An 18738-nucleotide genomic window follows, 5' to 3' on the forward strand; every position below is an offset into this window, starting at 1 on the left:
TGTGGAAATTGTATCATTGTCTCATTTTCTCCATAATCACTGCCAGGATGCTACAGCAAACCAATTAGATGTTTAAACAGGGGAGATTTTTTTGTTTGTTTGCATGCTAGCTCTTTACATATCTCTTTAGATGTTAATAAATAAAAGTTGAAATTTCATTAAGAACCTATTTCATCCATCAAGACACGATAGGTTTTTTTTCCACATCAAATCTTTCTTTTGACTTTCCAACCAATTTCAGTCAAAGATAAAAATTTCCTCTTTAGAAATTTGTAGTATTTTAAGTAACTTTTTTGTAACCAATGAAACATCTGATCAAATTTGAGGTGCGCATGGCAAATGAAGAAAATGAAGCAAATAATGATAACCCTTCTCAAATTGAAAACAAACAGTACTCATCTTCCTGGCATTACAGAACAAACTTCCACTAACGCATGTTTCAAGGCATCATTCAAAACACTGATCTGGGTTTAAGACCATTCCACAATGTTAATTAGGCCCCACCAAAACTGAAAGCTGCAGTAACTTTAAGCCACAGCCATACCCGTGTGCATGCACTCATGTGAAAGTATCGCACACACTAAATTGCACTGAGGCCGTGAGAACATGCAACTTAGTAATGTGCAATATCTCCACCAGAGCAAGCAGAATGGGAGCTTCAGGGAAGAAGGGTATGGTGCATTCAGGAAGAGAACAACATGCTGCTCAGGGAAAGGAAAATGGTTCAGGCAAAGGTGTGCATGCTACTACTTGGAAACTTGTGAGTTGGAGAATTACTGCTTCGTCCATTCAGGACAAAAAGTAAACAAAACAAAAAAATCCAGACAAGAACATCCCCTCCCTATTTCAGGGGTAAATAATATAATTTTCCTACTTAAGCAGTAAAGTAGGCGACTCATGAACCAACTTTATTTTACAGAACCCTTCTGAACAAAGCAAATCTTACACTGTTGTGGGCAGTTGAGATAAGGATTGCCCTTGACCTTCAAAATACTACATTATTATAGTTACAGTGAAAAAAATCACTAACTACTACTGAGAATTGAAATAATCTAAATACAGTAAACTGGTCCAAGTGGTCCTCATGTTTCTAAAGCAAGTCATCTTCCTAAACCTGAGTGGTGCCTAAAGAATTCCTGCAGCTCATCCTACTCTGGCACAGTCGTTCTGTCACAGTCCTCACACCCCTCCCTGTTTCCTTTTCTTAGTTCCTATGGCTGACTTTAAGTGGTTTCAGTGAAAGTAAATCATGCATTTACTATATTCACAGGCAACTAACCACCACTGTCAGTCAAGGGAGACTCTCACACATGATGAAACCTTATCTTTGTAATACATCTCCTTTTTGTCCCGACACCCACTTATGCAATATGGAAAACAGGCCAAAAAATAATTTTAAAAAAAAGGAAAAAAGACAGAACTGTGGAGGGATGAAATGCAAAGGACAAATGAAGAATATATTAAGAAGAAAAAATGAGTAATGAAATGTGGCCACACCAAGAAAGAATCCGAATGAGAAAGACCTGAGATTGCAAACCAAAGAAAAAGGAAAACAGATACACCAACTGGGCTTGAAGGACCAAAACTACTAGAGAACAGAAGCTCTTTTGCTGCTGAGGCACTAGCAGTATTTGATAACTTTTGTAAATTTTTATTTTCCACCTCATTTGCAGGCAACAGCACATGCAATTCCAGCATGGAATTTTGCATTAGTTGGCTGATTTGAAAGAGAACCAGTACGTCATACATCAGTCAGAAAACCCTGTGGTCACATATGCCATAGCTAGTAATCTTCCACCCAGGATTTTTCCTATGTTTTAAGGAATAATCACTTAACTACTGATCTTTGCTCTTCCCTGTAGATTAAATGCTGCCTTCCACACAATGCAAACAATGATGAGAAGCAAATGCAATATATAACAGCAAAGGACACACAAGTGTTTAGTCTAAAATCACAGGACCATTTTCATGATGAAAGTTACTCAAAACCGAGAAAACTGGCTTATGACCAATTTGAAAATCTGTGTTTGTTCCATACTCCAAACACTGCCAATTCCCATCTGGAGGGCTGCTTGGATGCAGGCAGCACTTCCTGTGAGAACTGGGAAAACTCAGTCAAAGGCAGGTATCTAGGGTAAAGGCAAATGCCCAGATTACAGTCACATTCACAACATGGGAAAACACCAAACTAGCTGCAAATCATCATCCCTTAGGTTGCCATTTGCCTTCCAGTCCCAAGAGAGACGTAGGAAACAGTTTTTGTTGACTGTTAAGGGTTGCATGGCCCCTTCTTTCACCACTGCCCCTCATGAAAAGGTGCCTTCTCTTCAGCACTGAGTCCTGAAGGACTGGGGAGAGGAGGACCCTCCTTCCATCAAGCTACTGCCTTCCCCAAGTGGCAAGGGACATTCCCATCAGCTATCCTGCCATTTCCAGATGGGAAGGAACACCCATAACCATACAGAAGGTGACTCTCCCACCACCACCCAAGCCCTCACTCCAGACCATCACCAGCATCAGCCCCATCACTGCCCTGAGCCACATTACCACCAGCAGCATCCCCAGAGCTGGAATTTGTCCTGCTGAGCACAAAGCAGTGCTCCTACAGCCATCCCCTTCTGCTGCCCACGCTCACCCCAGATGGTTACTGTGGAAGGCTGCCACAAGCCTTGCTGAAGTCAGAGCAAGTGGCAGTCACTGTCGTCCCCTGGTCCCACTAGGACAGTCACCTCCTCAAAGCAAGGCTTATGCACACCTTGTCCTTGGTGGAGCTGTGCTGGCTGGTGCCTCCAAGAGATTTTCTGTCTTTCATGGCCCTGCCGTTGTACCACTATGTTTGCCAAACAAGCTTTTGGCTCAGGCATAGCATGATGCTCTTGTCAAACCCCTGCTCGATCCCACCATCTGATACATGCTGCTGGCATTTTGCTTCTCTGTCATCCTGGATGAATAAACTTCCTATCAAAGGCCTGGAGAGCAATTCAACCCATGGTTTGCAGCAGGGAGCTCTTAATCCATACGTTCAGCTTCTTCAAAACTCCTACAGTGTCACCAGAGTTGCATCTATTTTTTCCCATTACTCATGTTCGAATTTATAATCTGTGGTATTTTGACAGAAACAGTGAGACTCAACACTTGGCTCAAAGCAGCCTGGAAAGCTGCTGTTACCCCTATACAGCCCATAAATCTATTTGTGTGAACAGAGAACTGTCACTGTATTTGCAAACTCATCATCAAAGCAGATAGAAAAGTATTTATAAAATTTATAGTTATTTATAGCCCATAAAATGAAAAACACAGCACAGTTCTGATGAGGGAAACTGAAATGGGAAAAGGTCTTTGTTTTAAGAGCTTGATGGGTAACATCTTTAAATCAAGGGATTTCTAGAGCTACAGAAACAAGTTGCCAATTGCCCTCCTCTACTTTCCCCCTTGCTCTTTTCCTCTGAAGTAAGTGGCAAAGCACACAGGGAACAGACTTCCTTGATTACATCTAAGTTTCCTAGTGCTTTTCACAAACACATTTTAAGTAAAAGAGCACAGAAGTGACTGATGACATGGATGATTATTTTTATGTCATCTGGTTTATGAGCAACAGAGAGATTAGGTCTGTCTCTTGCCAGGAGGATCCTTGTCCTCTAGACAGGGCTAGTTTGATGCTGTCTTAGCTTTGTACATGAGATATGTCCTGCTGAAGAGTGGTGGGAGCTGGAACACAGCTGGTGACTTTTGAGAAGTATTAACCTGATCTTTTTGGTCAACTTGAAAGTATGGATATTTTGAGGTTGAATTCATATCATGTAATGCTGTCATAGTCTAATGATGAAAGCTGCTACAGACATTTCATTATTTGACAATTCGTAACACAAATTGAGCCTCTTCCATTTTAGCACCAAGCACTAACAACCATTTTGCATGCCATTTACAGGTGAGGCAAAGAAGCCACTACCACCCCTGCAGCAACAACTCATGGCCAAAAATAAATAGTTGCTACTTGGGGACAAAAGAAAGAGTTTGAAGTAGCAATTGTTTTTCATATGGCAACAGATTGGGCATGCATAAATTTATGAGAAATTGTTACTACACTCATCATATTTACATACTGAAGATCACAACAAGTTTTGAGTGGAATGCAAGCTAATCCAGAATCATTAGATACAGCTGAGAAGTGAGGAACTTCTGAAAATTTCAGAAGAATCATTCCAAAGAATTCAAATAAGGCACCAAGTACAGGCTACTCCAGTCAAATATGAGTGACTGATTCAGGCTACCTTAGTAGACAGACCAATGTTCCTTGTGGATGACAAAGCTGCTTCCCATTCCACATTCTCCAGACACTGGCTTTTTCTCATCATATTTGCAGTTACTGATGCATGCTGGCTCTTTCCTACTAATTTTCCTGTGGCTTCTCTAAAATTATTTCCTTCCTTCCTTCCCTTCCATTCCAATTCTGAGAAAGATCTTGGGTCACCCATGTCACATACCTGTCGACTTGTAACCACATTTAATACAATCCTCCTCACATAGTATCCATGCCCAAATAAACCATATCCTACTTCTCCTACCATATCCATACTGTTCCCCTCTATGATGGGCTAAATTTGAGAACAATTTGTGAGACAAGTATCAGTTTCTAAATCCACTCACACTATTCAGAAAAGATAGAACTGAGATACTAACCATGCAATCAATGAAAACTCAATAGCAGTCACTCTAGTGAAAGGCTATTAACTTTTTGGCAGAATTCCAAATCTGTTGCTTTCTACCTGAATTACCCCTTCATTTCAAATGACTACAGCAGTTAGCATTTTTGTTCAAGATCCTACACAACATAATACAACCTTGACATTGTTAAAATGACAAACTTTTAGCAATGAGTTTAGAAAGCAGCTTTAACACCCCCCCAGTTTAAACCCTAGTCACGTATTGTACGTACGCACAAGATGACACAGAAAGCAGTGGTGTAAGAGGCAATGGCTATACAGAATTCAGCATGAAAGCTGTTCACTATGCCCAGACCATCAACTTTTTTGAAAAAGTACACTATGACTTAAACACCATATTTAAAATCCAGTTTATTACATTACCAGCATGTTAGTGTTTCAAGCTGCTAACAGGTAAAAGCTGATGATCACAGATGAATGAACTTCATTGCACCACCCCAAAAACAGCTTTACTGTGAAATCTTTGTGGACCATACTTAAAAACATTAAAACATTCTCCTTTAATTTCTAAAGTAGTTTAGAGCCAACACACAAAAATGGCGACTAAGCATGAAACACTGTGGATGCACTCTGTAGGTGCAGCACAGTAGTGCTCCAAGTGACAAGGAGAGCACTTCCCTGGTGCTCCCTTTGATGTAATTTGGTTTACGGAGATCATGAGCTAGATTTCTTTCAGGTGAAACTGAACTAAAAATATACTCCAGAAGCATATCTAATACATTCCAGGTACAGATGGGTATTTATTCTCCAATATTAAACAAAATACTTCAAACTAAATAATTCTGAAATGTGTGCAGCACTGATGTCTGGTCCTCCATTTCTACTGTTTTGCTGCATGCGTCTGCTTGTACTGAGCTGCAACTGCTGTTGCTGCCAAGACAACTGCAAACACTGCTTCCTGATGAGTCAGGGATGTCATGGGTGTAGCAGTTTCACAAAACACTAGTATTCATGACAGCACAGACCTCTTAAAGTTTTTTAGCCAAATACAATCAAATTGCTTTATTAACAAAGGGGGGAATAAATCATCAATACTAAGTTCTTAAAATCTTTTTTGCAACTCATCTTTGAAATACAAGATGCTGCAATTTTTAATTGTTTGCAGGTGAACATCAAATTTAAAGAAGAATTTTCAACAAAGGACAAGAAATCAGCAGTATACCTTATTGCTTCCTCCACAGATTGGCCAACTATATTTGAGGAGGGCCCTGGCTGAGACAAAGGTGTCAGGCTTATCACCCATTTTACTGGCTTGTAATACTCATCACTGGAGCTCAACAGGTAGAAAAGCGTGGTCAGAAAAATCACCTGCAAAACAAATTGAAGATTTAAATTATAAGGTAATAAATATTTCACAGAATTAAGAGTATGCAGCTATGCTTTATATCTTGAATTTTACTGGAAAGGAACAATATATTTTTCCACAAGCCTGGATTCAGAAAAATAGAGCTGAAAAAATTATTTTCTCCCCTGCTCCAAAAAGGACTTTACATTTACAGCTAGACATTATAAAACTTCTGCCTCTGTTCAGCCTCTTTCCAAAGTCACATCTAGACCAAACAACTAGAATGCTGACCAACATTCTAGTGGTGGGGCTCTTTGGTTCTTTTTCAGCATGTTTAACAGATCAGAAATTGCTGAATAGTTATATCTATTCTCAAAACAAGCAAACAAAACTGCCAAATAAATTTGGGCCATCTCAAGAGTCATTATGCAGCTGGGTATCAGATATGAATTACACAAAAATTCAAAACCATAGATTTTATATTAAGCTGGCAATCCTAAGTGAATATTCCTCCTGTGAGTTTGATGATGAGTCTCAGCAGAAGTGATGGCAGTTCCACTGTTGTAATTGTTTTGTCTTTTAGCTGCAATCAGATTGGATTAGCTTCCTCTATGTTGCAGTCAACTATGTTTCTTTTATTTTCCTGTTAGTGAGCTCAGCAACTTCTTGGATAAGAATAAATCAGAGAACTGTGTCCATCTTGAAATAGAATACCTCAAACAAGAAAAATCCATTCTGTATGCTTCAAACACGAGCTATGACTTGTATTTGCTTCATGTACAAGACTCAGATATGTTTTCTTTCCTCCCAAGATCAGAAAGAATTCTTTCACATTCCTTGTTTCCAACCATTTTATTCTAGAATAAACCACATTTTAATCTTTTTTTATGAGCCAAACAGCCTGACCTCCATAAGTCTCTTACTTTCAAGCATTTTATCCACCTTAGAGACCCCTCATGTTCTTTTCCTTCACTCCCCCTGAAGATGCTCAGAAAACAAAATGCAGACAGCATTACAATATTTCATTACCAATCACAAAATCACATCTGTCTCTGTTCCTAATTTCTTTACACTCAGTAAAATGCTGCTACCATTTCCCCGCTACCCTGCCCTCCCAAACTTTAACTTAAAAGTCACATTCAACTACTGACTTATAATGACCCCGTCCAAAACATCATATATTGGTTTAGGCTATATTCCACCTCCCCAGCTGTTTAGCTTCTGCCTTGGGAGATAAACCAATCTAGCTAATAAAACAAGTCATTATATTAGCAGATTTTAATAGCATGTTGTTAACATTCATTTTGAGTTTCAAAAAAAATAATAACGATAATTAAGCCTTGCTTTAATTGGAAATAGTCTAGTGCCAGTAGCAGCATCAGCTATGCTTTGTTACACCTTCAGGTAAGAGAATCTTAAAACTTAAATCACATTTTAACATCCTTTGTAATTCTGCAATTATCATTATTTTTCCTCCTTCATGGGCTCTGCCATTTCTAAGCTACTGTAACATTTTCTGATTTCACTAGAAAATTCTACATAGAATCAGGCACCCAGATGATGTTGCACCTTCCTTCCAGTGAGCTCAGCCTACAGATCCTTCTGCATGTGCAGTTTTCAACACGGAGAGCAGCACATTGCTCTAAGCACAGTATAATATCAGCTTACCCTGACTGCTCTTCCCCAGTGTTTACAGAAGAAACTTGCTTTCTTAAGCAGACACAAGATAGACATACCCACCTGAAGGGTAAAAGCCAAAGTGATGGCTGGGAATGAACAGCAGTGGAATAAAATGGTGTTAAGATGAACCACAAGCCAGGAAAATGTACAAACCCTACTCAATTTCTGCTAAAAGAAGATGGATGTAACCACAGCAGCATACAAAATTAACTGAGTTTTGGAATACCTGCCTTATAGGAAACCAACTTATTTCCTTTAGCACAACAGGTGTAGAAATGCAAAAAGAAGCTGTAGTCACAGAATATAATAATGCATTATCCAATGGCTTGCTGACTCCTCCAACACTAGAATAACCTCAATACTACATTCAGTAGCAAATGATATGTATAATCTCAGAGCAACTGAGACTGAAAGCAAAAGCTTACAGACCTCTTTTACAGGATATCTGAGATACCTAAATTGTTTTCTAAGCAACAATTCAAGATCCTGTCAATGACTATGAGGAAGAATTTACTAAAGACAAAACAGTAAGACCTTTCCATAGACAAATAACTGATGGATTACAATTTCATGCTGTAGAATTTGTCCTGTAGCTGAAAACATTAAATGCTCTTAAGTTGAGGAGGGATAGATGGAATTCAAGGAGAAAACTCTGGGTAAACACTCTCTACCAAAATGATAATTCAGCATTTCCACAGCTATCAAGAAACACACAACCTAATTACTTGTGCATTAGGTCCACTGATTCAGTAAATATTTTTGTATCTGCTTTTCATACTCAGTTTTCTGCTGAAAAGCTTCAGGGGTTTTGTTAGACGGGAGCTTTTTGTTTGTTCTGGGTTTTCTGGTTGTTTTTTTATCTGTGTGTTTAACAGCACCCAAAATATGCGCATTCCCTGCAGGTCTGTAGATGCCCATCAGAAAATGGAGCTTTTTCTCTTCCTATCCTTGTAACAGAATACAAGCAGAGTGAGTGAGTGCGTGCCCATGTGAGTATACACATGTGCATAATTATATACCCACACAAAGGCATATACATCCATGTGCACATGTGCAGACAGAAACTTGCATTCAGAAGTGACATACAAGTGACACTTCTGTAACTAATCATCAGTTTTCGAAAGTCTGCTGAACACAGTCTTACTGTCTCATGGATGGATGTGCTACACAGGCTGACATTCCTACTTAATATCATGATAGAAGACGTATTTTTCAAAATGGAGGTTTTGAACAAAGTGTCCATTTTTTCCACGTTTTAAAGAACAAATGTTTAAACCTAAAATAAAATTCAGTATTTTAATTTCTATTCAAGATGACTAAAACTGGACTGAAATGTAGTCAGTAGAAAAGCTAACCACTTTGAGCATTATCTTGTTGGAAAATTTAAGTTAGTTTGTGACACTCCAAATGAGTAAAAACTTTTCTGTAGCAACTAGGAAACCGTAAAAATATAGAAGCATAGTTCAAGTATCTAATCTTTAAAAGAATTCCAAGACAGCAATATCCCAACCACCTCTGCTAAACCAGCTCACTGCACAGGGCCCCAGCAAGAGGCAGAACCCTGCTGGCAGACAGAAAGTCAGAATCATGCTTAACAGCAACAGCATGCAATGAATTTGATGTAAGTCATTAGGCATCTAAAGATAAGTTTTGTATGTGAGCCTGAATGCCTTGCAATCACTAGCAATTAGTTTTCAAATCTGCGATTTTTGTATACTAACTTTTTGGACACAGTTTTAAATGTGCCATCTTGGGTGAAGTTGTGGACTAAGGAAGAAATAAAATACTCTCATGCAGTTTTTTTTTTTCATGGATGACAACTAGATGATAAAATTGGTGATTTCCCTGCAAAAATTCTTTCCATTTCCTGAAAGCAAAAGCTTGTACGGGGATATGCTTATGCAGACATGCCATAAGATTTCAGCACTTATGTAGGATATTACAAGGTACAGCTTAGTACCTTCAAGGCCTGAAACAAGAAATTTCCAGTAACAGAATGACGGGAAGACTTACTACCTCCTAATCTTGCCCTTCATCTAGAATGCCCACCAAACAGATAGCAAATTTGCAACATCATAAAGAATTTCGGTATTAGATAAGTCTAGAAGATGTTCTCAATACTTTAGGTTTGAGTTTTCATTGTTACAATATGTGCAATTTACTCCAGTAAAATGGACCACATAAATCAATGACATACTACTTACCACTGAAAGCACAAAATTGAGAAGAGCTGTCCCGCTGTGGAAGAGGATTGTCACTAATGCTGTAACTGTAGTAAACAAGAGGCTCACATTGCGACTCATCACTATCCACAGAGACTCCAGGATCTGAAAAAGGAGGGAGAAGCAAAGACAGAATTAGACACTGGATGCTATTAGCAAGGACTGAGAATTTCTTGCTGTATGATTCAGCTCCATCAAGCTATACAAAGATGACTTTAACAAAAAAAAAAAAAAATCATCTTCCCTCACTCCTACACTACAGCAGGTTATATCAAGTGAAAATATCTACTTTACCAAAGTTTCTATGTAGCTTATTATAAGGTTTTGGATTTTTTTCTCCCAGTATTCAAAATTATTTCATTATATAAAATTGCAAAGAAACTAGATGTGGTGACACTTGTTTATTGTGATTAACACTGCTGTCACGCATATCTTGTCTTGGGATAAAACATTCACTTTTTCAAAAGCAAAAATGTTAAGACACAAAGAACAAGGAGTAACATCACTAGGTACAAATAAATCTGACATTCTCAATCCAGTAATAAAATTACTACTTCAATAAATTTGTTGTTAAAAGCTTTCATGGTAATGAAATGCATTAATAATATTTGCAGAAAAATGCAGAAGTTGTGACTTTGAGTAAGGCTGCATCAGTTAGTTGAAAAGTAATTATTAAAAATAAATCTAACAATATTAGATAATCTATTAAAATTTGTACTGACTTGGGGAACTGATTGATTATGGTTACATATAGTAAAGACTAGTTTTAATGCATCAAAAGAAGCATCCAATAGAAGTATACTAAATGCAGTGCACACTAGCTTCAAACAAATATTTCATTCAGAAGAAATACAGTAAGAATGTATAAGCCGAAGTGATTCTAACATCTAAAAGAAGCAAGATCACAAACAAATCTTCTTTCAGACTAACTAATGTTAAAATGGAAAAAACTGTAAAAACTCTGACATGAAAGCCCTTTCAGGTTCAAAGCCGCAAGTGAAGACTTCAAAACTAGCAACTGTTAGTCTTGGTTTAACAAATAGCAATTAGACTGAATTAAAACCAACCAACCAAAAACCCCCTAAAATAAAAGAAAAACAACTTCCTCAGCAGTCAGCATTTGTAGAGCAGACAAAGGAATGTAAGCCATATGATCACCTCTCCTTTAGAAGTGAGTGAATCATAGTAAACACAGCTTATTAAGCATGAACTTGAGAGGAAATAAGTGCTGGGGGAAACAGCAGGGAATTACAACACAGAAAGACCTACTTAGTTCATACTTCCTACTATTTAATGGGAATTATGAATGTTAAAGCTCATCTTTTGTACAGATTTTATTAGTGTCTCTTGAGAATTCAAGTGAGGTTACAAGTGAAGAGGACACTGCTGAAAAATGTCCTCCCACTGGTACCAGTCCCTTTACTCCTTCAATGGACTATGAATTTATTCTGGGGGTGCAGCAGCAGTACAAATCTATGCAGCCCCCAAACAACATTATCATATGCACATTATGTTATGAGGACTGTAGACATAGAGGACAGTGAATTCTAAGGGGATGGCTTGTAGCTAAAGCAGAGGCCTTCCAGGTGGTATTCAGGAAGGACAGTGCTACTGCTGCTAACAGCTGGCCTTAAGTTGTTTGCAAGGTTCCCCTCCCAGATACTTAAGCTTGTTACTAGAACTTGGTGTTTGAACAGGAGCTTCTGTGCCACAGGTCTTCTGTAATTCTGTGGAGTTTAATCACAGAACAGCAGCAAAGGCCTTGAAAATAGGGACACAGGTTGACAACAAAGGCCCCTGAAACATGAACGGTGCTTTGAGTACAAAGGCATTGAAGATGGACAACTTTTATAAGCTAGAAGATTGCTTCTCCTTCAAGAAAATGAGGTCGGAACTAAGAAAGGGGGGAAAAAACACAACAGGCTAACAACAGGACAAGGCACCTGTCATGACCTGGAAAAGTAATACTTTTCCCAGTTATCACAGCACAGAGCCCAGGGCAGAGGTCAAGGGGTGGGAGTTGTCCAGAATAAAAGCACATTTTATAAAAGGATGAGCTCCTTAATTTGATGGAACAGGATGTCCACTAAGTTCGAGCTTCACCTGCTTCAGAGCTTTTGAGCTAGCTCATTTAGACTGCTGTGACTCAGGCCATTAAGAACAGCCTCTATTGGTGCCAACCACACAGCACCATCATGATGGGTTTTAGCCTCACAGCTCATGTAGAACATGATTATTAAGGACTGGCCACTTTCAAAACATAACGATAATGATTAGGAGACACTAAAGCAAACCACTGGCATGAAGCATGCTGTTAATGAAAATTGGTCTAGTAAAGTTTTGCTCTAAAGAGTAAAACTAGCCTAATTTAACAGCCTTCTAACTACCAATCACAGCAATTGTTAAAACCCTCACTTGCAACACATAAGCTGAGCTGATACCAGTGAGAAGAGCCTGTTCCATCTGCCAGAGAGCACAGAATTGGTGGGACTGTGAAAGTTTTCTTCAAAATAGGATGTTCCTCCAGTATAGGCAGGATTTATCGAACACATTCCGTAGAAGCATTAGCCTGAGGGGCCGATAACCAAGAGTATACAACTGCAGGAAGTTTGAATGTAGGTATCAGGCTGTTCAATCAGGAATTCAGGAATGGCTCTCCTACAGCTGAACATCTTTCTTTGGTGGAGTCATTGATTGGAACTGTTGAACTAGTTATTACCAACATATGCTTTAGAGTAAGTGCAGATAGTGCCTTTCTACAGCTTTGATATGTCTTATGAAAGCAGCTGCATCTTTTAGGACTTGTCTCCAGCTACAGAATAATTTCTCATTACGCATATGTATCATTAAAATTTCAAGATACAAGCTTTTCATAGCTAAGGTGAGAAGACAGACATAGCAGACATGAATTATTACTGAATACAGTATCAGAACATGCCCAAATACTTCCCTACCACTCTCAAAATCAAATTACATGCAGCTGCACCTAAGAGTTCATAATACTGTTTGATTCCCAGAACCTACTGCAGCTGAGTTGATGAGCTCACCTATTACACATAACGAATATGTGTAACCTTGCTAACACCTTGCCAGCCAAGTTCTCCAAAACATAACAAAGTGTGAATATTCATGCAATAATGTAATATTACCCTTAGTTACTTTTTTATTAATAAATAACAGAAAACCACGTATCTTTCCCCAAACCACTGCTCTGTAAGCAGCAGTAAGGGATCAGTGTTCAAAATAGCTACAAAGCTGTAGAGACTTCAGGACTCTCTTATGCATCACACTGTGCTATGCCACCATGAGCATCAGTTACTGTGCCTTTCCAATATGTAACAGGCAAGAAAGCAAAATTGCAAACAATGTTCTCAAGCATCTAGGGCGTCCTCCTGGCCTCTTTTAAACAGGCCAACACCTGAAAATAAAGGTTAAAAGGAACTTGACCAAAACAGTAATTTGCTGAGAACTTCAAGTCAGCAAACTTCTGGAAGCCACATATAACTATGTACCTAACTAGACTCTGTATAAGGGAAATAAAACTGGATACAAAGATGTAAAAAAAAAAACAAACCAAAAAACTCTAACATGCTAGTTGATATATTACTGAAAAATGGACTGAATTAACTATAAACTTATGAGATTACTTGAAGAAACTACTGGAGCCAGGGAAAATATTAGGATATGTAGAATATTTGAGAAGCTGACTTGATTTAAAATGCACAGATCACTCATGCTAAAAGCATGGAAAGACAAACCTAACTAAGCTGAAGCTTGCTGTGTAATATCCCTGTGGATGGTCTTTTGTCTTCCTGTCTGGGAGATCGCTGAATGAGATACCACCTGCTGGTGGAATGATGAGTATTCGTGTGCAAGGAGCTAAAAGATCAAATTAAGAAGACATTAGCAATGTCTCATGTAACATCAAGTGAGTTCTAAGTCGTTATTCACAGATTCAGCCAGCAGCAATTCACTTTCTCAATGTTACAAGCATACAGAAACGGAGAAAAAGGGTTATGAATGGAAAAGCAGATGAGTGAGAAAAGAATGAGTGTTTTATTTTTCAGAAATTAAATATTACATGCTGCCTATTTCATCCATCGGGAAAACTACCTTAGAGTTGAGTATAATGTGCAAAATCAAAGGCATAAAGTGAGGCTCCACTCTTGCTCTCTCTGCAAGAATGAGATTAAATAAACCCCACTTCAGAAACACATCACTGATTATATTTTGCTGGTTTTTAACACTACTGCTTCTAATACTGAAAAAAGGCAGCAGTGCTGCTAACACCAAAGCTTTTAGGAAAAAAAAAATAAGTAAACTGGTGACTTGGAAAAGCTTATCTTCATATTATATCTTCAGGCAATTAACATGTTTATATAGCCAATTACCTTAAAATAATTAAGGTCTGTCTACATCAAACTACAGCTAAGCATATCTGCTGTAATGAACAGCACATTTTGAGGGAGGTACAGAAGTCTTCAAGCTTTACCTGATTCTCAAAGTTGCAAAGTTGAATCCATGCATGTTATAAATTAAATGAACACCAGCAATTGCCCAGTACACCTACATCAGTGATTTAATTATATGCTTTCAACTCTGAAATGAAAATTTCTTCCAATAGGGGAAAAGCCTGAAGTGATACACTAGCATCAGTCTTCTCTTAACAATTTTCTTACAGCAAACACTCCTCCTATTAAGTAGGAAGAACATTTCCTATGACTTCGACCAATGGAGAAAAGCTTATCTTGTGGCTGTAATATGACATTGTCAAACAGCTGTATTTTCAGAGAAGACTGTCATCTTTTCTATTCTGAAATACTTCAGTAAGCCAAGCTGCTAGCAAGACAGTTATTTTTTGGGAAACTCAATCTATGCATAAATATTGTTACCTGCAAATAGTGTAATCATACACATTTATTCTTTTCCAGAAGTGGAGGGAATCTCATTGCAGTTGCATATTTGCTTCTTTATACAGTTCTTTACAGCTATCTCATTGTCTTTAAATTATCTGTATGTTAAAAGAACTGTCAGCATAGCTTTGGGACTGTACTGTGTCTAGCTATATTCTTAAGAACTGCAAGCTAGCACTGATTTCAAGTGTTCAACCTCACTCTTCCCATCAACAACACACTCAACCAAAAAATAAAGATAGAACCGTTTGGGTTGGAAGGGACCTTAAAGACCATCTGGTTCCAATCCCCTTGCCATAGGCAGAGTCACCCTTCCTTAGACCATGCTGCTCAAAGCCCCATCTAATCTGGTCTAAATCCCACTCAAAAGTTCCATAAAATATGATAAAAGCAAAAAAAAAAAAAAAACAAAAACCAAAACACCAACAAAAAGCACAAACTAAAGAATCTAAACAAAAGAAAAATTAAATCCCCAGAACACACACTCCCAAAAGTGCTCACATAATTTAAAATATTAACACTTCCCAATTCAGTATGCCATTCTAATAACCCATTGTTCCACTTCAAAACAGAAGGAGAAAGGTTTTCATGCTCTGGTAAAAACATAAATCCTGAATACAATAAAACTGCTGTGTATCTTAGGCTAGGTAAGAAACTTGCTTAAACATACCAGACTTAAGCAAAAGCTATTCTTATTTTCATAAACTCCGAGTTTTAATGACCTAAACAAGAAGAGATACTGTATTTTCATCAATTTTAATTTAAAATATTAGTGTGAGGAGTATTTATGCAATGCACTGTAAATAAGCAAGCCAGGAGAGAAAATGCTTCCAAGTAAGGATGTGAAATCAGGATTTAGAGCTTTATACTAAGCTGACTTGTTTACAATCTGCTATTAAGGACATGAGTATATGGAGAAAAAAGGCAGGTGTTTCCCCACAGCTGATGAGTAATGAGGTCCTGGAAATAAACAGGAAAGCAAGTCAATTGCTGGCACTATTTTCTTGAACTTCTACACCAGGTTTTAGAAGTAGAGCAAGCAAGTTAGCTAGATGAAAATTTTAATATTAATGTTTTTCATTCTTAAATATTTATTCTCTTTACACTTTTCTTCCCCTCTCTCTAGCCTGCTAAGATTACTGAAGCACAGTTTACATCATGGTTTCTGAGCACTGTGCAGCAATGCTGCTACCTCTTATCAGGTAGTTTTTCCTCCTTCAGTGCCTCTTGCCTAGAAGGAAACTCCACATTGAATTTAAATCACAATGTGCTGTGCATTTTTAAAGCTTCTGTCTCAAGCATGCATGGGCAACTTTGAGAAATTATTAAGCAAACTTCATAATTAACTGAAGAAAGGTTTATTGAAATTAAGTTTCTCTCAACTCTTGCTCGTCTCACATCTTCTTCTACGGCAGAAGCTGCAACAATTTAAGCAGCAATTGGTGGAGAACAGAAAAAGCACACATCAGTCTAAACCAAGAACTGCTTGGAAGAAATCATTAGGTTTTGCTGCATCCACACATCTGCTATAGTGCCAGTTAGGTACAAATAATAAGTCTTTCAAAATTGAAGATACTCCTAGTGATGACAGCAGCTCAAGTCAAACAGGAACTATATTGAGGATTGACTCTGTGTATTAAGCATTTTGGATTTAACATGATTTTTTAGTGGAACACTTCAGTTTGGATTGCTTTCATGGGTTCTTCTTTTTCTCCTCATAAGTTGAAATGTTTTTATTCAGGAACTCACAGTGCGTAAATCATTAATGTAATTCTCCACAGAACTTTCATAAAAGAAGAGAAAAATAAACTGCTTTTTTCAACCCAACAAACAATAATACTTTGAGGCAAAAAAAAAGGATAACCCTCCCCCACTTTCATGGCTTGGTTTTGTTTCCACAACCACTTAGTCAATAGGTTCTTCAGTTTTAACCTAAACCAACTGGTTTATTCTTTAAAGAGAAAAGACTACATAAAATAATGCACTGAAAATCAGCTTGCAGCTGACACAGGGAACAACCTGCCTCAGGAAAATGTCTGGGAAACTGGCATCAAGATGCTGAAAGCGCAAAAGCTTCTTTATCATCAACATTTCTGTTTGTTTTACAGTTGTATCTTAAATAGGCTTGCAATACTTGCTTAGGTAATTGTAAATTACACTAACAGCGTTTCCATAATTTTCCATTTACTTGAATCCATAATCTTAGTGGCACTCCAAAGAGAAATTGCTATCAGTCAAAAATTAGACCAATTTCACAGCAAGTGCAAAGAAAACGTACCGAGAGAAATGTTTCGATGTTATCGTGAACAAACGATGCAACATCTTGCCAGTCCAGAATATCTCCAAGCCAGCTGTTTTGACGGTTTATGTGCCACTTGTGTCCTTTGTGTCTTCCAGAATGTGTTACATTCTTAAAAACAAAGGAAACAGACATTCAAAAAGAATTTAGAGATTTGAGAAAGTCAAAAGCTAATGCTTTAGACCGATATTTTCTTAATGAGGAATAGATCAAACATGCATCTAAATATTTAGAGCTGCTTTTAACTAGCTTTCCCAGAAATACCTGGAAGTACTCTGTACACTGGAAAAATTACAATCTGACAGAAAACTAGTTAATTATTCCATTTCATTACATATGAGTATGTTGTATTGATTCACTTTTGTTAGAAATTAACTTTACTGCCTGACTGATACAATGGTATCTACTTTGCTCTTAATGAACACACAAGAAAGAGGTAATGGTTTCAGTTATTGCCTGCATAATTCATTGTTTGCAATATACAAGTTCTCCCAGTATAGCCCATAAAGAAAAATGCAAGCAGAAGTCCAAGCAAGTCATTTTCTCACTATTAGTTTCTACCTTTCCACAGGTAATGTTCAATCACACTAAACTTAAAAGCTAAACTGGATGCATGAGGATTTCTTCTGACAACACACCTTTGTAACTGCAACACAAGACAACAGGACATGGCCATAAAGAACCAGCTAATTCCTTAAGTGGTTCCTCCCTAATTATGAAGTAGCCTAATGCCCAGTGAATAATACTTGATTGCCATCCTGAAAGAGGCTATTTGACTCAGTCTGAGACTGTGACAAGTGTTTCAGAGATGGATGCCAAAATCTCTCAGTAAGCAAGCTTAAACAAACCTGCTGACTACAACATCCTAGTCTTTAATAGGAGACTTCTCACATTCTTAACCCTGATTTTTACAATAAGCATTCCACGACTTGTTAAAATTTTCTGCACACTTTTAGCCTTAGCAGCCTGCATTCAAAATGACAGCATCGTTTCTGCCACACATGGCAAATAACATTCCAAGTGCAGTCCCTGCACTGATTTATCTAACAGCATTACATTTTCTGCTTATTACCAATTCTCTCTAGATGTACTGTTACACTTTGTAATGCACAATTAGCAACCTTCTATAACAATCCACAGAGATCCTTCTTCTGCGCTAGCAATTTATTTAGAGTATAAACATATGAGTAGTCAAAAATCTCCCTCCAATAGGAGTTCTGTATCTGTAAACTGTATGGAAATCTATCATCTGCTCATCTAGTTCTATACCAAAACTGTATTTCACTAAAGCAGAGATCTTCTTGGAACTTTAGAAGTACTTGAAGAATAACTGCATAAAGGAAAGTGTTAATATAATCACAGTCATTTAAATATACAGAAATATTTCAGGAATATGACTTCTGGATTTGGTATTTCCATTGCACAATGGCTAATGAATTGCTTTTTCCTTTAAAAGGCAAACAGCATTGGCAGCATAACAAGAATTTAATTCTTAGGAACTTCTCAGGATTCAGTGTACAGAACCCATTATAAGATGGCTCCAAAAATACATTGTAAGAAACTTAATGAGAGGACAATTACTTTCTCACAATTGCAAATTAACAAAAGTTACACA

At 37.7% G+C, this 18738-nt stretch overlaps 1 protein-coding gene across 1 annotated transcript in view; it reads right to left on the bottom strand.

Annotated features, from left to right (window-relative positions):
• TMEM245 (transmembrane protein 245) overlaps positions 1–18738 on the bottom strand; it is a 69518-nt gene that overhangs the window by 15098 nt on the left and 35682 nt on the right. Inside the window, exons 12-14 of the mRNA XM_062500098.1 lie at positions 17103–17234; positions 9894–10016; positions 5887–6032 (exon numbers count right to left, since the gene is read on the bottom strand). Of these exons, the coding sequence (XP_062356082.1) occupies positions 5887–6032; positions 9894–10016; positions 17103–17234 (401 nt within the window). The remainder of the gene's footprint in view (positions 1–5886; positions 6033–9893; positions 10017–17102; positions 17235–18738) is intronic.

The sequence above is a fragment of the Cinclus cinclus genome, chromosome 1 (genome assembly GCF_963662255.1).
Source record: "Cinclus cinclus chromosome 1, bCinCin1.1, whole genome shotgun sequence".
NCBI classification, from domain to species: Eukaryota; Metazoa; Chordata; class Aves; order Passeriformes; family Cinclidae; genus Cinclus; species Cinclus cinclus.